Source organism: Pleurodeles waltl, chromosome 6, assembly GCF_031143425.1.
Source record: "Pleurodeles waltl isolate 20211129_DDA chromosome 6, aPleWal1.hap1.20221129, whole genome shotgun sequence".
Taxonomy (NCBI): Eukaryota; Metazoa; Chordata; class Amphibia; order Caudata; family Salamandridae; genus Pleurodeles; species Pleurodeles waltl.
The window spans coordinates 973,974,317-973,997,632 of record NC_090445.1 but is presented as its reverse complement, the minus strand read 5'-3'; the positions used below and the strand labels follow the sequence as shown (position 1 = coordinate 973,997,632).

At 40.8% G+C, this 23,316-nt stretch overlaps 1 protein-coding gene across 3 annotated transcripts in view; it reads right to left on the bottom strand.

The window, feature by feature from the left end:
* PDE6C (phosphodiesterase 6C) overlaps nt 1-23,316 on the bottom strand; it is a 314,305-nt gene that overhangs the window by 156,556 nt on the left and 134,433 nt on the right. For all 3 annotated transcript variants that reach the window (XM_069239839.1, XM_069239840.1, XM_069239838.1), the window contains 10 exons: nt 22,388-22,462; nt 22,233-22,297; nt 22,073-22,139; nt 20,312-20,359; nt 18,889-19,038; nt 14,217-14,360; nt 9,908-9,973; nt 8,020-8,166; nt 4,345-4,451; nt 4,133-4,243 (listed from right to left, as the gene is read on the bottom strand). In XM_069239839.1, coding sequence (XP_069095940.1) covers nt 4,133-4,243; nt 4,345-4,451; nt 8,020-8,166; nt 9,908-9,973; nt 14,217-14,360; nt 18,889-19,038; nt 20,312-20,359; nt 22,073-22,139; nt 22,233-22,297; nt 22,388-22,462 — 980 coding nt within the window. The remainder of the gene's footprint in view (nt 1-4,132; nt 4,244-4,344; nt 4,452-8,019; nt 8,167-9,907; nt 9,974-14,216; nt 14,361-18,888; nt 19,039-20,311; nt 20,360-22,072; nt 22,140-22,232; nt 22,298-22,387; nt 22,463-23,316) is intronic.

Here is a 23,316-nt window from a genome sequence, read left to right as displayed (position 1 = left end):
ATGTAATCCTTCTCATTTACAATTATATTCTGTCATATTCCATACAGTGGTTTGGTTGCTAAAATATGAAGTTGTGGTTCCTATGTAATGTAGTTGTTATATTGTTTGGCATAAAGATGGCCATATGCTGGACCTTGTATTTGCCCCCTTGGGACTGATTACTGTGGGGTGTATAATGCAGCAGGTCTGGACAGACCATTTTCTGAATATCTTTTAGGCATGGATATCTGATTCGTCTTGTATGAATGAAAAGTACATCCGTGCTTGGTCGTCCATGGTCTAAACTGCATCATAGGGTTCTATTAGATACTTTAGCACACACTGCCTCTCCCTTATCAGGCTAGTCAGTCAGTCGACGAAGAGTTCCTTGCTTTTCACATCTGCTCTTGACACTGATTTACCCAAAAAGAAACTAAGTCAAGGTTAAGGCCTTCTGCTCCCTAATACAATGATGTTCTTTGTTCTGCCAAATCGGAATGCCAAAAGGGTTGAAAAACTTTGGGGGTAATTTTGACCTTGGCGGACGGCGGAGGCCGTCCGCCAAGGTACCGCCGCTGAATGACCGCACCGCGGTCAAAAGACCGCGGCGGCCATTCAGACATTTCCTCTGGGCCGGCGGGCCCTCTCCAAAAGAGCGCCCGCCGGCCCAGAGGAAATGCCCCTGCAACGAGGACGCCGGCTCAGAATTGAGCCGGCGTAGTTGCAGGGGTGCGACGGGTGCAGTTGCACCCATCGCGTATTTCAGTGTCTGCAAAGCAGATACTGAAATACTTTGCGGGCCCTCTTACGGGGGCCCCTGCAGTGCCCATGCCATGGGCATGGGCACTGCAGGGGCCCCCAGGGGCCCCGCGGCACCCCCTACCGCCATCCTGTGGCGGTAGGGGGTGTCAGAATCCCCATGGCTGCGGAGCGCGCTCCGCAGCCATGGAGGATTCACAAGGGCAGTGGTAAACCGGCGGGAGACCGCCGGTTTACCCTTTCTGGCCGCGGCTGAACCGCCGCGGTCAGAATGCCCTCGGGAGCACCGCCAGCCTGTTGGCGGTGCTCCCGTGGTCGGTGACCCTGGCGGTCACCGGCCGCCAGGGTCAGAATGACCCCCATTGAGTGTCTAATTGAGTCTCTGACCTTCAACTTAAATGTAGGACTGCTTTTATAGGTTATAAGAAGCTAACCACTTCCTCAAAAGCTGAATATTTCGGTAGAGAAATGCTAAATTCTCCCAACTCAGCAAAAACATTTTTTTTCAATTGACTGGTCTTTAGTGAATCCTACATGCATCACTAAGATGCTCGAACATTACCAGACACTTCGCAACAATCTCCCTAATTTGAGGACAAAATTCTTAATATCTTGGGTAGCTTAGGACAACCAGTCACGGGTTTCACCTCTGGGAATGGTATGGCCTTAAGGTTGGCAGATATTAGCACTTAATCCTATGGCAGCGGGGAATCCCCTTGTCTGGCAGATTTTGGACAAATGGATTACAACTGATTCATAAAAGTAGCTAAAGGATTGAAAGGTTTTATTAGGAAGGGGCGTGTTAAGGGCATCCCTTCCTAATAGCGAGTCGCAGGGCATGCATTAATGTTTTTGCAACCGGAATGCAGGTGCAAAACATACATACTTTACTGACTCCGTGAAGGAGGTGGTACCCCATTCTCAAACTGGAAGGGGTCCCCAAGGGACGACTTCCTACTCTTAAAAAATTAAAAGAACACTTTTTATTTTTAATTTTGAAATGCATCCATTTTCCTTCAATGAAAAGGGCTGCATTAAAAAAATGCTTTATTTAAAAAGCAATCACAGGGATGGTGGTCTGCTGACCCCAGAAGGCCACCGTCCATGTGAGTGCAGGCCATTCCCAATGGGTCTCAAATTGCGACCAGCCTTATGAATAGTGATGAGCAGGTCCTTTGTGACCCATTTGGGAATCACAAACAGTGTCTGAGACACTGTTGTACATTACATTTTGCAAATTCTAAATCGCAAGTCTCAAAAAGTCGCATTTAGGAACTGGCAAAATGTTGCAATCTTACATGTGGCCCCAAGTCTCTTCCAGCACACCTCTGGACCCCGTACCTCCCAGGACCTGGAGAGAGATGTCATCATCTTTGGTCGATACCCTGTGGCCCATTTGTAATAATTCTTTATCTAGAGGTTCTGTGTCCTCTGAGTGGAAAAAAGCTTTGGTGGTATCACTGCTAAAAAACACTATGGCTAGCCCATCTAATCTGAGCAATTTTCAGCCTATATCAATATTGTTGTTTCCTGTTGAGATCATGTAAAACATTGTTAGTAAGAGCATGTCTGATTTCCTGGAACATCACCATTTGCTTGATGTGGCCCAGTAAGGATTCCGCCCTGCATAATACACAGAAGCTGTTATAGGCTTTGTCCTGGATAACCTTAGAATGGTGGCGGACATTGGTTGTTTCGTGGCCCTAGTGCTACTCGATCTGTCAGCTGCCTTTGAAGCTGGTAGAGGGTGATATCAGAGGCACAGTTTGAGGTGGTGTAAGTCCTACCTTGAAAACAGATGTTACGTTTTCCATCTTCCCTCTTATCATTCTGGGATCAGGGCCATTGGCCTATGGGCTCCCCAAGGTTCTTTCTTAAACCTTTTATTGAATGTTTATCTTAGTCCTCCGGCTCAATTGATCTGGTCGCATGGAGAAAAGTTAATAAAATACACTGATGATACTAAGCGCATTAGATCAGTTGGCCAGTCTATTTCTTCTTCTTTCGAAGTATTTCGTAACCATAAGCACAATATTACCACGCAGCTCAGCCAGAACTTCTTTCAATGTAATGGAGACAAGACAGAGATTCTATGTTGCTCTACTATTAGCCCCCTTTGTTCACTTCCAGTAGATATTTGACCTTTTTAAGGGTACATGGTTCCTACAGGTAACTTCTCTGCCAGAAATCCATTTTGATGAGAACCTAACCCTTTCAAGCCAGGATAATAGATTATCTTCTACCTGCTTTTCTCCTATGAATACACTTTGTAACATTATCCTTATTCTTTCTGGTCACACCTTACCCCTAGTGGTGAAGTTCCCCATTTCGAACAGACTACATTTTTGCAATTAGCTATTTCCTGCCTCTCCTGTTTACCTTCTCAGATCTCTTTACAGAATTTAAGTGCTGAACTAGACTTGATCTGTCATTTCCTCATCATTTCTCTGCACCCAAGGCTTTGGATTCCTTACACTGGCTACCTTTGCCTCAAAGGATTATATTCATATTCCCCTTTATTGTTCACAAGGCGATTAATCAAGCTCGACCTATCTTTCTTCAACAGAAATTTCAACTGTACTACCCTAAGCTTCTTCTGCACTCCGCTGATACCAACTTGCTCATATCAAGTTGAAAAGAGTAATACAGGCAGGAGAGCATTTTCTGTTCAAGATGCTTGTCTTTGGAACAACCTTCCTTTTCTCTTTGCGCTATCAGGGAATTACTGCCTTTAAGGAAACCAGTAGAAACTTGGCTTCACACACTTTAGAGTGTTTCTCAGGGCAATCCAGTTCTACTTTTTGCTGTAACTATGCACCAGGACACCTTAATAATTATCAGTTGTGGTTTACAAATTTAAATATTATTAATATACCACTCAATCATTTTGGCATTTTTCACTAAAGATAAGCATATATCTGAAGATACAGCATCTTTGGTAATCGACACCAGCTTTGATGCCATGCAACATTTTATTATTTGCTCATTCATCCATATGTCTGTCACTTGTTTCATATCAGTGGAGAACTGTGGAGAAAGGGTGGGTGGCAACCAGCCCGTACTTGCTTTATATACAACTTTATATCTACCAACATCTTCCTGCATGCAGTTCCAACTTCTTTAGGGCGGTGAAGACTGCTGTTTCAATTTGAATTAATGTTTAGGAACCAGATCTTTTCAATAAGATGGTTCTTCCGTCACTGATTTTCCTACATATATTTTACTTCTGCCTCACCAGCAGGCAGGACAAGGCAACAACTTACTCCTCTAGCAGAGTAGGTGATGCACTCAAAGACAACTGATTGTGTAGTGTGCAAAGACAAATTACTTAAAGCATTTAAAAATTTGAAAAATAAACTTATGATGGCATAGTCAGCAGTGTATTTTGACTTACTTCATTTGATACAAATTATTTGTGCCTCTGTGATCAATATCATGGCAAAAAGCAGCTGCAACCATTGCAAAAGCATCCAGATCAGAATAATATTTCTTTAATTTACCAGTCTACAAAAGAAAACATAGGTGTAAATAAATGCTTAAAGTCCAGAGTCTACATATATATATTTTATAGGTAAAAACATAGGAAACAAGATAAGTATACTTTCCATTAATAATGCAAACATTGTTTGCCCTACGTTGAACCCGTGCCTCCAGTTGTGATAGGTTATGTCACGATATCCTTTTCTTACTGTGTACATCCATCTTGTCAGAACCTGTAACAGCGGAACAATTTAACACTCAATAATGCATTTGGGGATATTTGATACAGAGAAAGAGTCCTGAAATCTGTGAAAGATAGTTGATTGTATCCTGTTATTTGAACTGCTCAACTCAGATAAAATAAGGATATTAATGCTAAATATGGGTTTGAGAGATTTGCCGATTTAGTAGAACAAGCAGCCATGAAATTTAGATCCACCACATCAGTGATTGTGATTTTCACCCACAGGTGTCTGATTCTGTGATTGTATTTCTATAGAAAGTTTTGATATCAAAAGGTTGACACTTAAAAGAAAAATTACACCAAATTTATTCTGGTGAAGGATAAGGCTATTCATACATCAGAAAGAGGTGTTAAATCTAAAATAATTTTTATAACTCCTTAAATGACAAATCTAATATTTGAAATTCTTTATAATATTTGTAGTTTTACAATGCATTGTTTTCGTTAGTTAAAAAGTTATAATTCACATTATATGATTTTTTTATTTCTGGAGGGGAAGTTCTGTAGGGTTAGAAGTGTAAATTAAGTGTATCACTTACTATCAAGTATTTCTATGTATCTAAGTAGACTGTAAAAATAAGAACACATTAATATGGAGCTGTTTGTCAAGCAAACAGAAGATTTTAAAACCAAACTGACCATCAAATGAGAACCATAACATATTTAATCAATACTTTGAAATAGGATTTTTTCAAAGAAATAACTAAAATCTTTGACAAAAGGGCAATGTTAGATGTGTACTTTTCACCACTATCAATCCTTCTTTCAATCCCAATATCTTCTCTTTGAAGTGTTCCTCATTAATGCTTCACTAGGAGATCTGAGGCTAAAGTATGGCTTCCCAGAATTGTATGCAGCTTAAAGCGTTTATTGCATGTGCTTATTAATAGTTGAATAAGCCATTTGAGAGTGATTTAGTCTCCAAATGCTGGACCCACTAAGTTGTGCTTAAGATTAGTGCAACACTGGCAGCAATGTTGCGAAATCAAAAAGGGATGCAAAGGATTAAGCTGGTATATGACTCACAGGTGAATTTAAACCACTAATAATGAAGTTGTAGAAGTATTCTAATCATTTTATCAAATATTCTATACACTTACTATTGTAGCTGATCAACAGAAAATTGATTTCTATCTGGACCACATTCAGCGAACCCTCTGAATTATACCGCAAGAAGTTCAAGAAATTATACCCAAGAACCTAATGCCAAAGTGCAGGACTCGATAAAATCACAGTTGTAATAAATCAGACATTTGCTGCCAACATTTACGCCTGGTATTTCATGCAGTCACGGCTAACAGTGGTTATAGGTGGCGTGGCGGCGCAGATTTAAGAGAGGGGGGGATGTTAAGAAAATAAATAATAAAATAAAAAAAACTTACCTCCACACCATGTTGCGCCGTCACCGCCGCTCCTCAGTCTCCTCACGGGCACAGGCTCCCAGCCTGCCCTGCGGCCAATCCCGACGCTGCTCAAAGCAGCATTAGGATGGGCGGGGAGTGCCCAGCCATGGTGCTCCAAGGCAGACTGGGTGCCTGTGCCTGCTTTCTCCAGCCGAGCAACACAGTGCTGGGCTGGAGAGAGCACACTGCGCATGTGTCTTGGCCGGCCCTAGACGGCCAGCTAAACACACATGCGCGCTGCGGGGAGTGCACAGTGCTCTCCACTCATCTCCATCACCCCTCCCCTTTTGCAATGAAAGGATAATAAACTTAGTTTATTATTCTTTCATTGTTAAATGATTTGCAGCAGTTGCTGCAGGTGTGTGTGGGGGGGGGTTGACGCTTCTCCGCCATAGCGCAGGAGCCGCCATTGATTCTATGAATTGGTAGATACTAACAGGGAAGGGCAGGTGTACCCAGCTTCCTGTAATGAAGTGCACATTAATGTATTTCTCTTTCATGAACCGGCAACCCTGACACCTCCCTAGTTCTTAAATACTAATTTTGGTGTTAAGCGCAGATGTTATGCTGTGTACAAGCATTTTGGCTAAGCAGCTGGCTACAAGGATCGAGGACTTAAGGGGTCATTATGAACCCCAGCGGTTCAGACCGCCATGCCAGCAGTGGGTGCAAAGACCGCCACCGGCATGGCGGTCTGAACCGCCATATTATGAACACAGTGAGGGCCGCCTATGGCGGCTCTCCTCCACTGCCAGGCTGCCGCCGACAGGCAGCCTGATGGTGGAGGGAATCATTTTCCGACAGGGTAGCGCTGCAAGCAGCGCTGCTCCTCAGATAATGATCCTTTCTGCCACCAACCTTTAAAGGCTGGCGGAAGGGGTGCTCCGGGGCAGTGATCTGTGCGACGGGTGCAGCTGCACCCGCCGCACACCAACATTGGCGGCAGCTCCAATTCGAGCCACTGTCAATGTTATGGCCCTTTTCCCCACTGGGCCAGCGGGTGGAAATACTGTTTCCAACCTCCAGCCCAGCGGGGAAAATACTATATGCCCGGCGGGGGTGGAGGGTTGGGGGGTACTAGTCGCGCTGGCGGTCTTCTGTTGACCACCAGCGCGGATTTCAGTGGTTTTAACCGCCGAGATCGTAATGAGGGCCTTAGTCTCACCAATCCAGCATGGCAATATACTGGGAAGATGCATTGAAGAGCATACAAATACAAATAGTGTGGTGACAGTAATAACCTGACCTGAAAATAAATAGGTACAATAGGCTTTCATTCTATTAGATCCTGATAAAATTGTTGATCACAATGAATGGTCATTTCTTAGGGTAATAATGGAATGACAAGGCATCCTATGACAATGCATAAGCTGGGTCAAAGAAGTAAGCAATATATTCCAATCTGAACCATCAGTATCGGTGAATGCATGTACTTGCAGCTCAATTAGGATTGCTATGTGGATATGCTGAGGTTGCCCACTTTCTTCATTGTTGTTAAACACTCTACAAGGATTTTCAATGATAGATGAAATGCAAAAGTGGGTAACAAAGTGGTTGTGGTGTATACCAAATCTAATTAATAAAGAAACCAGGGAAAATGGTCAAGTTTATGTATACTGTTGTCAGCATTTCAAAATATAGCGTGCAACACCACTGCACCCTAAATGCGTTTTAGCAAACTTCATTAAGGTGTAATTGTGGTCTTGTGTTGTAGAAAATCTTCAATACCCTTTCCTAAGTGTGGGAAAAATGCAGCAGCTAGAATATATATGTTCGACACCTGTCCAAAATTATGTAGGTCCTGGTCTTTAACATTTGAAATACTTGGGAGATGAGTAGAACTGAGACTGCAACCTGCTGTGGTTGCCATGAATCTTAGAGTGAGTCAAGACAACAGCTTTATTTACCTAGGCATGATTGTGGCAAAACCTGTTATTGCTTGAAATTAGAAGAGTCAGTTACTACTATATCCCCCATACAATATGAAGAAATATGTGACTTTTTATGCAGTTTTGGTTGTTTGTTTCATGGTATGTCCCATAACAATGATGAGATGATATCTACACAACAGAATGAAAACCAACACACTTCAGACATTTTTGCCCATAGTCTTCAAATACAGAAGGAAATGCCACATCAAAAAATGAATCTTACATCTGCGGGAACTTTAAACTTCTCAACCACATTTAACTCAAAGAACAGTCTGATTCCAGACTTTATCAGCTCGTGTTCAGATACTGGAAAGTCACTAAAGTGAAATTCGTAGAGGTCCAGGGCAGTGGGATCCGGCAACTCTTCCTTCTGCAAAATATACATATAACAAAGGGTCAAGTGAGCCATGCAGCAATACTGACCTGCAATTTTAACTTACTTTCTTTAAAGGATGACTTATCCAATTAATTTATTGTAATAGCTGTATCAGAAAATGAACCAATGAATAGAATGAATAAACGAGTGACCTATTTATTAAGGTTACTGTCTGTTAAACAGAGCACACATGAATATACAGGGCCTTTTTTACAGGTTCTCAAATGGGAAATACTGTCACAAATGTGGCAGATGTCCGCTCTGAGTATTACAAGTACAGTATGGACTATGAGCCTTATTTAGAGATTGGCGGAAGTGTACTGATGTTCTGCTCTCCTTATTCCAAATGCCATATCATATAAAGCACTTGTAAGAAGGCAGATGAACTATCCATCAAGATTGTGATAGAGTAACCTGTTCACCGAGTTCCAGATCAGGACCTACGGCAGACAGGACATTCACCACATTTGTGACAGAGTATACCAGCAAACAAACTCTAAATAAGGCCCATAGACTGTTCAACAGAATACACAAAACCTCTAAAATCAGTATAAACTTACTAAGGAATTTCTTCAGTAAGAGTGTCAACTTGTAATAAAGCTTACTAAAAGATGTTAAACTACTTTGATTTCCACAAAAAAAACAATGAACATGTGAAGTTACATGTTCAATTATTGAAAATAGTACTGCACTAAGACCCCTTATTGATCTACAGCTGAGGAACATGAAACAAGTGTAGAAAATGTCCTATTTTTTTCATTTTGGTTTGAATGGAAATTCATTGGGATCATGTTTTAAACTTAAAAAAAATTTTTTAAGAGTAAAGCCCTTGTTTCAGTACTTTGTGGTAGCTATGTTTTGGGCATCAGTTTACCATACGAGTAAATGTTTGTGAAGATGGAATGCCCAACTCCACTTTCCAGCTTATGCTCCATAACATTTTATGAATTTTGTGGTCACTTGTAAAGCTGATGGTTTTTGAGTTTTTCACAGATTGGCTGATAGTTCCCATATTGGCTCACAACCCATGGAGGGCATCAGTGCGTACACTGAAGTCCTATCAATTGAGTCGGAACTTCAATTGTGCACTTGTTTTTTTCTTTTTCGAGGATTCATTCAGATTTTGTTTTCAAAGCGGATATCATTAGTTGTCTTGTAAAGCATGCTTCTGCAGTTACTTTAAAATGTTTTTGTTGGGGTGTACCATTGGGGGGAAGAGAAGCTATAGGGATTATGGCGAGCTGACTTCCTGCCTTGGAAAATGTGCAAATATGAATTCCTCAAAGATAATATCTTGAATCTTAATCCTTACAGGTAAATGCCGATGTTTTCAGCAAAAGCATATTTCTTAGCTCCTATTAAATCTGTTTGTGTTTCTGTTGTTTGAGAAGTCAATGTAGTTCAACGATTTTATAATATTTTTGATACAAATTTTGGAAAGTCACTCTTTAACGTGAAGGGGTATATTTTGGTGTTGGAGATAATCATGTGGAATACTTTCAGTGAGCTTCACAGATGCATATTTTGAATGAAACATAACTCTGCTGCCTACCACTGCAAAAAGGGGTATGTTTGGTTACCTTTGCCTTGAAAGATAATAGTAGATAGATAGATAGATAGATAGATAGATAGATAGATAGATAGATAGATAGATAGATAGATAGATAGATAGATAGATAGATAGATAGATGTGGACAACAAACTCAAACATTAATGTGTATTGTTAAACTGTTACCAATATCTTAATGAGTTCTTTATCTTCACAGTCTGCAATCTCTTTCATCAATTTCTCCTTTGTTTTCTAAAGAGAGAAAAGTAAAAATATGAATACTTCATTAAAGACAACATAAATCACCATCATGCTCTGAGCAAAATGAACTAAACACACAAATATACCCACTTGTTTCCTCTATTTCTGTTCTCCACAGCTGCCCTACCCTTTTTTTCATTGTGTGCTCATGACAGGTCAAGGAGGCCCTGCCCTCTAATAATTATGATTCAATTTGTTCTCTATTAACCCTGATGGCTCTCCTTTGTATTTGTTATCTTTGAGTAAGCTGTACACCATAACTTTCTTCTGTTCTGCTGCCACACTCACATCTAAACTAGTTATGTGTTACATTGTGTTCTCAAGCTGTTGGATAGATGTCACATCTGGGGGGACCGTTCATTGTGATTGATCTGCTGCCACACTCATGGAATAATGAGGTGGGTTTAAGCTGTGACATGGGCTATTGTTAGGGTTATCACACTGCGGATTGCAGCACAACCCACGACTCACTCAACTACCCACCTGGCCTCCCACATTACACAGCTGGATGCCCTAAACACTTACCTGCAGCCTTGGGGGTCCTGCAGAGGGCCATGAAGTGCCATTGTTCGCCCTGCTTGTTGGGTGGGCTTGAGCTATTCACTTCTTCTGGAGTCATATTCTTGCTCTCTGTAGCTTCTCCTTTCCAGACTTCCTGGGGAAGAGTTTTTACTTACCCAATCTACCATGGAGGCACTACCATGCATCCTGCCAGCATTATTCCAATCCACTATGGCAGCTTCACTTCTTCCTCAATGTCATGATTATATATGGAGCAGAACTGTCTTTCTCCTTGTGCTGCAACACTTCTCGCTCCTGCTGGCGTGTTCTCGCTACTGCCGGTATTTCCTTGCTCCTGCTAGTGTTCCTCACTTCTGCTGGTGTGTCCTTGCTTGATGCCTCCTCACTACTGCTAGTGTTTCTTGCTCATGTTGCTTCCCTTATTGCTGAACCTTTCTATTTTCCTGGTTCTTGGCATTTCCACTTGCCTTATCTGCACCTTCTGTGCCTCGCTGCAGTCCTGGTTTTCAACCTTCGGTACCAATCATCATCAGCCTCCTGGAAGCCTCCAGTCCCATTCAGAGGTTTGTTCCCCTTTGGGGTTTTTACACTTTGGGGGCTCCTTCTGGAGGGCATTATCTGCTTAGATTTTCCATTGTCGGCAGCATTGTGGCTTCTAGAATGGGTTGCCCATACCTTTGTCAGACAAGGAAAGTCAATATCAGGACTCACAGATTTTGCCATCGCTCCAAGGCTGCAAATAGAAGTCCATCCACTAAGAAACCTGACAAGTGTTCTGCCGTTCTATTGAAATGAGGCTTATTTGTGATTGTTCTGCTATTGTTGACACATCACAATGGGATTGTCTAATATTGTGATTTTTTTTCTTACCTAAATCGTAATGGAGTTGACGTATGCTATAAATATGATTGTGTGCTCCACTTTACCCATGTTTGATTGATGTGAGCCTTATATTGAAATTGCTATGTTGTGCACTCATGTTTCATCTGGCTGGGCTTTACAATGTGATTATTTTCCTTGTGTCACATCTGGGGGAAACTTACATTGAGTTTCTTCTGTTGTTGTAGTCCTGTCTTAACTGTACTGGCCACACATTGTGAATCTTCAGGTGTTCGGTCACGTTGCTGTGGGTTGGGGCTCACATTGGGAATTGGTGTCTGTATATTGCTATTGCATTCCCATGGCATCTGAGTGGATCAAACATTATACCTGTATTTTTGTTTATGTTTTCTTTGCAGCTAGGTCAGCCTGACATTGTTGAATATGAGCCTGACTTAGAACTTGGCGGATGGAATATTCCATCACAAATGTGACAAATATCCCGTCCACCATATTACGATCCACATAGGACATAATGGGATCATATTACAGCGAACAGGATATCCGTCAAGTTTGTGACTGAGTATTCTCATCCCCCAAGTTCTAAATCAGGCCTCATATCTGATATTGCATCCTGCTATCATCTGGAAGGTGTTTAAGATATGACATGCTATGGTATTTCTGTGTGTCTAGGCACAGGTGAAAACCAAGCCCACAGATCTGCTGGAGCAGTCCAGTATATATAATTATCAAGAGTCATCTAGTTCACAGACTGACCTTGTAGTTAGAGGACCTCTCTAGTTCTATGTGAAGACCAGTGTGATGCTCTGGATGATAGTATGGTGGAATTGTTGAGATCTTTTCTCCTTACACATCATCCAGACATAGTTATGTCTAGCCAAATGGTCATTGTGTATGATTTGGACCTCTGGTGAGTCATTCCAATAGAACACTGCATTCCTCCCACGTGGTCCATCGTGCATCAATGTGAGCTCCGTCCAGGACTGGATCAGATTGGTTGGACAATGAGGGGCCACATGGGCTAACAGAGGTATATGGGGAAATATTATGTAACAATATCAAGATGTTTAATCACAAATGAAGTCAGACATTTCTCAAAGTAGTGTTGTCTGAAAGTTTCTAATACGAAACAGAAGACTGTGCTGGGAAGGCCTGGGTTGAGGGCCAGACTGAGGAACCAAAAGCAGCCCTGAACAAAATGCTCAGACTAGTATCACTCTCTTTCCTTCCATATGTTCTTTATCGTTTCTTCTCTTCTTTATCTCATCTCTCTCTCTGATCTCTCGTTCTCCCCCATTCTTCCTCTCTCTCTCCATCTCTCTCTCTCTCTCGATGGCTCCTGTGCCTGCTGCAGTTAATCTCAAAGTCATTGGGAGTGGCACTGGACTTTCAAAACCAGACTCCAGTAGCTAAATCTCATGGGGGAAATGACTGATAGAATAAAGGGCCAGGTTATCCTTGCCTGCAAACTACACAGGATGTCTTAAATCCTGCTGTCCATGACAATACCAGACAGTTCCCCAAATCATGATGCCAGGTGGGTGGTGCCTTATGATTCTAGGTGTGGGTACCTATGTTTACTGCTGGCAAGAATGGGTCGGTGTGCTATGCCGGGTGTGGCAATTGGCTCTCTGGCTTCCTTGTATCACCCGTGATAGTGGACTGAGCAATTGTGCTCTTTCTTACTCAATGCATTAACTTGATATGCAATGTTTTATTGTCCCCACAAAACAGACCAACATGTAGTAGTTGATACTTAGGAGAACATTCCTCATTCACCCAATACAGAACACATGTGGCTTTAGCAGCCATTATACTGCTGCCAACAATACTTGGCAACATGAAACATGCAACAGAACACATTAGACCGAACACTTCACATGCACACAGCTCACCACACATGCTTTTTAGATTGCTGTCTTGTCACTGCAATTTCTACTTGTCAGCAAAACTAACCAAACAAACAGAAAACAGAAAATATTTGCAAAAACATATTTCCAACACAGCACTGGTTACCAGCAATACTTGCCAATAAAATACACCACACATAAAAATATAACAGAATATATTAGACAAAACTCTCCTCTTAAGGCAACACAGGTCATGTAATTGGCTACTGGGAGCTTATTAGCAATATTACCCATCAAGACACATCACATAAACAATATACATAATATATATTTGTGAAGCACATGTTCATCACCTGGGCTCAATAACATATGTTATTTGCTACCCATCTCAATGGTACCCATTGTATCAACCGAAAAAGGATAAAAAGCTGAATGAACTGGATGGCATTTAATCCTGTGATCATGAGGTCAAACACAGTTTCTTGGAGTGGTTGCATTAGTCCACTAAGCCTCCAGACCCGGCTATATCAAGCACACTTGAGGTATAACAGATAGTTGGATACCAAGAGTGGCATTCTTTCACAGCATGTAGAAAGCAGCACCAAGCTCACTACATCTGTATCTGCAAGGCTAAAGCCATATTTTTTAGCTAAGATTTGTACGAGCAACCGGTGAAGCCATGTGGACACATTTTCTCTCTGACACAAATATCATACACCCACAGTCCTAATATTTCACATTGCCATTGAATGATCCTTCAACCACATGGAAAATGTGCATGTCAAAGTGAAACTCAACCTCAAATCAAGCAAATCACACCACACGTTACGACACAATTGACATGAACATCCTGCACATAACTTCGCAAGATGTTTCAGATTCAAGGCCAGTGTAGGAATTCTGCATCACTACCAGACCACCCAAGGCCATAACCAACAGATACCCAAGACAGTCTGCATGCTATACAAATGCCAATAACATTGCAGAAACTATTTGTTGCTTACCAAAATTGTTTTGCTTACCAAAATTGTCTGAACTTCATGAGGAGTGCACTTTGATTGGTACATCAGCATTTCCTGAGCAATGTCTTTTCGGTTTTCAAGTTTATTCATTTTGTCATAAGTATCAGTGTTCAGCACAGACCATCCAAGAAACTGGGTGAGGGCCTAAAGGGAACCATATGTAAGTAAACTTGTCAAAGATAGTCCATGGCATCACTTTTTACCACAAACGTTAGTTACTTGAATACCTGGTGCTTGCCCAAGCGCAGGCATGCATGACTCTAAATCAAGTATCAAGGTTTCAAGCAAATTGAGTTCTGTACCAATAATTATCTGAAACTTGAGACTTCAGACCTTTCAAGAGGTCCAGAGTGTGAACTTCAGCCAGTTGTGGGCCGCTAGTTTATCTCACTCACATTCTGGTACTTGCACTTTTCCTATTATAAATGAAGGGTGGCATGTAACATAATGAAAAAGAGGTAGGACTGGAAGAACTACTCAGAAATGACACAGGACAAGTTGAGAGAACCATTTCCCATCTCAGACTACAAATCTGAGCATCCCATGCAGTAGGCTCCACTTACGTCGCCCTAGACCCTGTGCCAAGTAGATTGCGCCTTCTGAGATGACTGCCTGTCAGCTTCTTACCTCTAGCACTCGAAATGAATGATCCCAGCGAAAGAACATGTGGGGGTGGGGGGGCTTGTCTATTTTTCAAACAGGATAGGTAAGTTAAGCTTCACAATAGATATATATATATATTTTTAACGAGCACAGACTTTAATGATTCAACCCTACTCAAAGCATGCAAGCACTCCTCAACAGAAAATGTACAGCAGGTATTACAAACTCTTTTTGCTATATGCTTATACACTGCGTGAACTTATGGTGGTGTTGTGATATGTAGATTGTTTTGTCTGCATGTTTGGTCTATCCTGTTCTATTTTTATGGGTTATGTTCACTGAGGATTAACAGCACGTTTTTAGTTCAGCGTTTGGTGCTTGGTGGACCACTCAGAAAAACCTTTTACTGTATTGTGAAATAAAAAGCGCCTCACATACTTTCGTTCAGTTCAGATAAGATTTAGCTTTTAAATGTGATCGAAGACACTTCAAAAGCAGTAGAACTGAAGGCAAAATGTACCTATCACTGGGGAGTATCCATATTTTAGGCTTGCAGCATCGGATAGAATTCATTTTATTCTTGGCGTTGGGGAGAAGCCACAAGCACTGATGGAGACAGACTAGAATCATTTCGAAACTATTATCAAAAGGCTTTGTGTTCATTTGTGCACAGAGAGCCTTTCATTCTTCCTTTTTCCCGTGTGGCAATTTCCTGCAACTGCTTGCCAGGAAGGTGCAGCTAATCAGCTAATGGAGATTTCACCCTTACTCCTTCGTCTGCCTGAAGAAGGCTAATTTCTCAACATGGATCCATTTTTGCAAGGGGGAGTTTGAACAGCTACTTAGACAGCCGGGTATCTCACTTGCACAGGAGGTCAGCTCAAAGCAAAAAATACATTTATGCTGCTTCACGGAAATATGGCCAAGTAAGAAACATGCTAAAGAACTCAAAAGGGGTGAACTATGACCCAAGAATAGTTGGGGAAAAGTCATGCCACTAGCTTTCTACCTCAAAATAATGAAACATTATATTTTAGGTCCACTTCCCCCAAGAGTAAAAACAGTTTAAATACTGCAACCTTTACTCTTCTCCTAAATAGAGGGGGACACTCCTTTTTGATCCATAATTGAATTATGAGGCCTTAGCAGGGCATATCAATCTTATCTGGGTCCCATCAGCCATAGTGTCTATATGCCTGGTTGAGCCAAACAAGCAGTCCCTCTCCCAGCCTCTACATGTGTACACAAGATGTGAACACATATCATGCACAGTCTCCTCAGAGCCCTTTAACTGAACTTTATGCAGCAGCTGACCATATTGTAAAAGGCAGAAATTGGCAGTTGCAGCTCAATACCATTTTAACAGACACTTCCAGTGGGTGAGTCAACATCAGGGAGATTCACTGACAGCAGAACTCCGAAAACAAAAATGAAGATTTTCATAAATCAGAATCTGCTCTCCTATGCACACACTTTGTAGTTTGAAACTTGTTGGCTAGTCTTTCTTTAAAGGTAATGTATACCTATGTGGTCATATCCAATGTGAGAACCACCATGATCTGTATTATCTTCCATTCTATGCATCATTTTGAGCTACAGCTTGCTTCTGTTGACTAGGTCAAATGCAGATGAGATGTCAAGATAGGACACATATAGTTTTATTCTTCTGCTTTGCACATATTTTTGAGAAACAAACAGTATAGGTGGCATCTTGCTGCCTTTACTGTATGTACGCCTTGTATCCATTACTTCAGTCAATTGACAATGATTCTTGTGTAAACTTTGTAGTCCAGCTCAAGTAAGCATATACATCTGTATGACCTTACATCCACTGTCACACCCTTTTAATAAATAAATGGACACTAGGGTTCCTTCTTCCATGACTTAGAAAGCCTATTGTTGATTGTGAATTAGGAGAAACGTGTTTAAGTTCCTCAATAATGCCCAATTTCTTCCATCTCTATTTGAGGAGAGTTGTTATCTACTTCTAGGAATGCCTGCCCAGGACCAGGGTTAACTTGTTAAGTGAATATTGACACAAAGTATACTAAGCATATTACTTCCAAGATTTTAACCTCACTTTTGCCTCCTCATTATTTCGGCAATGCAGATCCAAAATGTATGGTTATTGGTCTCCTTTGCTGCTTCTCGTACATCTTGTTGTTGAAAAGTATTTTTTCTTTGCCTTGAGCATGGCTTTATAAGACCTTCTGAACTTCCTTTGTGTTAAGACGGAGGGGGGCCTCATTTGGTTGCCTCTTTCATTACATTACTGGACACTCTGCTATCATTTGACTGGCATTCTTAACACCACCCAAGAAGAGTATGTAGTTTGTGTTTCCCATACAAAAACACACAAGAATACACATTTTATCTACAATTGAATAGAAAAAAGTATGTGTTGTATATTTCAGATAAGTTATAAAGTGGGACCCAAGTCTTTGCATGTCAGTTAATATTCAGTTTATAAAAAAGATTACTTGTGAAGCATGGTGCTCACTGCCCCCGAGCATCTGTCAAAAGCATCATAGGTCTTTATATCACACATGAAGCCAGTTTCCCTATATACCCTCTCTCAGTCTCCCCTTTCTTCCTGACAATCGGGAAAAGCCATCTATCGAGATCCTTGGCAGCTAAGTGACAACACTATTTCCGTCCCTCTTCTTTGCTGCCCCAGCCAACAGAATCAATACATACCGAATCAAATACAGACATTTTAAGCTGTGAACATTCTAAGATAATTTACTTTTTATGATAGGCTCAATAGTTTTAGAGTTTTGTATTTGAAAAGAAAGAGTACAGAGTTAATTGGGTTAGATATTTGGCTGCAGAAGACAGGGGTTCTTATGATGGATTCCGCTCTGCCAAATCCGTGATCTTGGGCAGATCTCTTTATGCAGGATTGACAGATCTATGCATGGAGGAGGACAGCATGTATCAAAGTATGGGCTTTGCAATTCATTGTTAAAAGTTATATTGTTCCACTTGGTTAAACTGAAGCAAGCAAAGACTATAAGTCTTCAAAATAAATTACTTTCTTAAAAAGTAAAAATGCAAAAGTGTGCCCATAACTGGCTGCATGGTGCCCTCCTCACTCGAAGCTTTATGGTACCCCTTCTTTAGCTCTCTGCTGCCCAGTTGACCTTACCTTAAAAAATGGGAGGATTTGGAAGCATTGATATTCAGCCTAACCGCAGCATTACATGCTATTCAAAAGCTACACATATACAAATATAGAGCTGACCATTAATGTTCGGGAAAGGGCCGGTCACTAATTACTTCAGAATAGCTGTCCATGAAAGCAAGACATGTTTTGAACTCTCCTTGTTTCTAATTGAGAGAAAAGGTATGTTTTTCTCTCTAGCATGCAGGGTCCTCTATCTGTGAAGGACAAAGCACAATCTGTTGCACAGCAGTTCAGCCCCGGCAAAACACCAAGAGCAGTTAAGCTCTGATTGCAATATATTTCTGAGAAGTACCATTCCACAGAAATGTTACCATTTAAAACCATTCAAAGAAAAAAACATGATTTGTCAAAGCATTGCATTGCAGGAGGCATTTCAATAAAAGCTTTTGGGGTTAAGACTTTTATTTTTCATAGGAAAAATGTTAGTAATGTTCAATGAATCCTCACCTCTTGTTTTGCTTCAAACCTAACCACAACATTCCCTCACCTCTTCCCTAACCTTTACCCTGACTTTTGCATACTTTCTAAGCTGTTTCTTCCTTCTACACACTCTCTTACGTAGCCCTTGCCCATTCCATGATCCTACACTTTGCTCTTACTTTAAAATTTAACTCAACCCTTTAGCTATTGCTAATCTTAAGCCTATCCTTCATTGTACTAATTTCGATTAAATGTATTTCTACGGATTGTATTTCTCTGATTTAGTTTTTTATTCAAATGTTTTTTCAATTACATTTTTTCTTGAAAATGTTTTTTTCTTTAATGTGCTGGGATGAAATGAAAGGATGTCATCAATTGCTCCTTAAAAATCTAAACAATGGATTTAAAAGTGCCAACCATATTAAATAGAATATCGTAGAGAAATCCGAAAGGATAGCTCACTTCAATGATCTGCTCATCATATTCATCAAAGGGCTTTGCATCTTTTCTGTTGTAGAATGTAGCTACGCCGACGATTTCTTCTTTTTTATTTACAATGGGCAGTGAGAGGACATTTTTTATTTCCCATCCAGTCTCGTCAACGGGGCCTTTCTGGAAATAGAATACAAAAGGAAAACGTGATAATTTCAACTTGACACCATCATTAGGTCTTAAAGCCAGAAGCACACTATACAAATACTGAAGAGCACCGATACAAAATGGGAGATTGGCATTAAATTCCAAATAGCTAATATTAAAAGAGACAGGTGCATTTGCCATATGTAGAATACTGAGGATGCCGACATGCAAACGTATCAGCCACACATGTTCCAACATCAGTCAGGAGTTAATAGACTTCAGTAAAACATGTGCTCTTTGGGACTTCGTGGCATCTATTATAAATCAATCGGTAAATAGTGCATAAGTTGGTACCAGAGAAGAAATTCCAGCGAAATGTTTTCTTTTAAAATTATTAAATGAAAAAACATGATTTTTCATTTCCTTGCATTGTAGTAGGCTTTCCAATTAAAGCTTTTTGGGTTATAAGTTTTGAATTGAAAAATGGTTTTGGTGCTTAATGAAATCTAACATTTTATTTTGCCTCACACCTAACCATTACATTTGCTCCTAGCACAATTCAGAACCCTAACCTGTGCTGAAGGAACTTAGCATTGTGTACACTGCATACAATTTAGCTCTAAACTGGTCGGAGATAGATATGAAACTATCAGTTACTGCACTCTAACTTAAAAGGCTATTACTAAGCAGTGTTTGCTGGGGAGTGGGCTCTACTAGGCAGTTATTAACTGGAAAATATAGTGAGGCGGACAGATGGATCTCACCGCTGTGAAAGAGATCTGCGATAGGCTTCTCTTGTTAACTAGTACTGGCAGTTAACAAAAGCAATCAAATCTCCTTTGATTCTGTAACAGAGGGAAGCTCTTCCCTGCAGAGAAACCCATTCGCTACTCCATTTCTTATTACAGCAGGAGCACCATTTCAAGACGGTGAAGCAAGTTTGTCTCCGGGAATGTTGATCAAAGGGCTCCTTCTACTCCAGCTGCAGCAAGGAGCAGGGGTTCCCTTCAAAGCTGAGACAGAGATATTGTTGGTTGCGTGGAAAGGGGATGCGCCTCCTCTGCTGCGCTCGCCTGTTACCTGACAGGAAGTACATGGGAGGTTGTTCTACCCAATGCACACCTTGGGAATTACTGAGCAGCTCAGTAGCCAATCGGAATGAAGTGTTCTGATATTACATGAACAACTAGTTTGCAAAGTACAGTACCTACTCAACATAAAATACTTGCATCTTTAGTGTAAAATATGTTTTCTTTTCTACTCCAACTATGATTGACAGAGGGTTGAATAAAAGTGATATGTTTACCTGAAATTTGAAATAATCATCACCTGCTGCGTTCATCATATTGCAAATCTAGAATGTATACAAAATAAGTTTAGGTTAAAGGTCAATACATAAAAAAGACTATCTCACTTTTTATCCATCTGTAACTCTAGCTGTACATATACATCTCTGGCACAACAATTCAGTTGTTTGCATTGGTTTTACTTTTATCTCGAGGCACAAGACATTGGCGAGTTATTCTGTATAGAAATCACAATGCAGTGTCAATATGTTTAGAAACACCCTCTGGGGGCAGCTGATTGAAAGAGCCAAAGAAGGCCTGCTATGTACAAAATGCTGCTTTAATGTCAGAAGTTTAAGTTCACAGCAATCCAAAGCAATCCCTAGGTTGTTGTATGGTAAATGTAAAATCAACCATGTTCAGATCATTCTTTGAACTTTAGGAAAACTTTTTTGGGGCACATAACGCGAGGACAGTTTTGCAATGTCTTTTATTGGTGGAGAAATAAGTATATTGCACATCTAACACTTGTAGACATGCAACGTGACTCCTCTTGGAATTTTGTATTTCTAGCCACCTTTTTCTGTATGATATTCGGCTATCCTGCCCTGATATACAACCCACTTATTGCTGGAAGGATGACAAGGTGACTTCAGTAGTTTCCACTGAAACATGTAATGAACTGAAAGAGGTGAGCTCAAATCCTAAAAAGGCACACTCAGCCTGTTATCCTTCAGAGGTCAGTAAACTGTATATTATTAAATAGGGTAATGGTAACACCTATTTGCAGCGCTTAAAAATGGTAGAAGTACAGCATGAAGCGCTACAAGAGCCACAAGTTACTATTTAATCACTGCCTTACGTCTGACAGATCTCTGCCTGCTCGACCTTACAGTTGCTTTGGTATGTTGGGTTTTTTCTATTCCCTCCGCTTTGAGGTTCTCTCACGGGGCTGTAGCTACTCAGCTTGCCTAAAGGACTGACTGCCATCTCTGTGCCCCAATCAATATACCATTAACAGTTTAACCATTAACTTTCCGCGTTACTTATTTTCATAACACATATGCACGCTTTTGCTACACACAAATTTTACTCTTAGGTCATCGTTCTCAGATTGTTTCCAGACCACCACTCAAAAATCTCAGTCTCAGCCCCTAGAAAACGGACATCCGGTAGGCGGTTGCGCATTATGGGCACAATGGCATCTTAGCTCCAGGTAGGCCACGTCATCTCCCTGTATCCGATGGCAAGATGCACCGTTGCCCCAGTTTCCCTTGAGTTTTACAGCTTCTTTTTTTCCCCCCTGGCTTCACAAGGCAAGCCAACAGCATGTGTGCTTGTTGTAAATAAGGAGGCATAGTGTGTTTACAGCAACCCATTAATAGCCTTAATTCGTCACGTCAGTGAACGATTTAGTCTGCACTAGCCAACTTACGTGTATCTAAGTAATTTGCCTTACCACTCCACAACAATCTCCTTACCTCACCTGCAGCCCCACCCTATGACATACGCTTTCTTCTTGTCACCCCTCTGGGGGAGATGGACCGCGCCATTATTGTCTTGGTGAAGGTTGATGGGGACCAGATTTATTTTCAAATGTAAAGACAGATGACACTGAATATGTTTTTACACAAGAAGTGCATACCACACTCATTCAAGGACCACCTCACAAATTCCACTGAAGGCCAGTGCACTGCATTTAATTCAGTTTACATTTGCCGTTGTTTGGTGATACAGTAAACGGAAGCATAAAACATTATGCAAAGAAATACAAAACTTACAAATCCATTTTCTGCCACATATGAGGGAAGCCCGCTCACTAGAGACCAGTGGTCAGGGGGGGGAGACCTATAAGTAGAAAAGTAGACATCACATTTAGTGCACGACAGAAAACCATAACACAACACAGCAGCATGTATTTTACAATTGTAAATAACTTACGGTATGACTTTGATTTCTTCCTTTCCGTGTAAAATATAATCAATTATCTTATAAAAGTTGACCTCCTGCAGGAAAAAATGTAAAGCAACACATATTACATTCAACATCTGGGCTTTAATGCTGCCATAATGTTTTGGAATACTGGGCATACATACCCTCCCATCCGGAGTTTTAGGACCTTTATACGGTTCTACTTCTCCCAGTTTGATTGGCCATTCATCAAAGAATTCCTAAACATAAAGGAAAAATGTAAAGTTGACCACGGAGTTTAATAGTTGGGACTATGCTTTTATGCTACCAGTGGAACATGGATCTTTGTACTCACGCGTTCATTCCAGAAGGTCTCAAGGAAAATACAGATAGATAATATCAAATATTTCTAAATGGTAGTGATTAATGGACAATGTTGGGTAACAACCTGATTTTGCTAATACTTTTAATGAATCACAACATTGTTACGCTATTGCTGATTAGACAAATTCAACAAAATGGTGGCATAAGATATAAGTTTGAGAGCGATAAAAGTCATAGAAATGATCATGGCTAGGAATAAGCACAACATCTCACAACAATAGAGAAACTCATACTTTTGATGGTGGTTTCTTTCATGTGCCATGATATGTTTAATTGCTTAGAATTGTGACTAGAATAGACGAACAATAGAGGCACAGCAGTTGTGTGTTAGAATCATATATAATTCTCTTTGTTTAATATGGGGGACCTGTTGTGATTGAAAGGCGAGGTGGTAAATAGTTTACACCGCATTCAAAACCTCTTCTTTTTCCCAGATTTACTGTCCTTCACAGACAGGCACGCTTGGTAAAAATTTGCAGTGCGCCATTGCTCAAAAAGTAGAAAATAGCATTGAACCAGATTCAGTAAGAGTCGCCTGATGATGATGTAATCGCTGGTGCTCACTCTAAATATGTGTGTTCTTTGTGACACAAAGACTTACTCTGTGGCACAAAATTGAGTCTGCACTGTCTAGCATAGGCCTTGAAATGGGCGTCCCCCCTCAAGTACAAAATCCGATGTGTAGACACCAGCTCAGGGACCAAACATGTTAGATGTGTGCTTTTGCTAA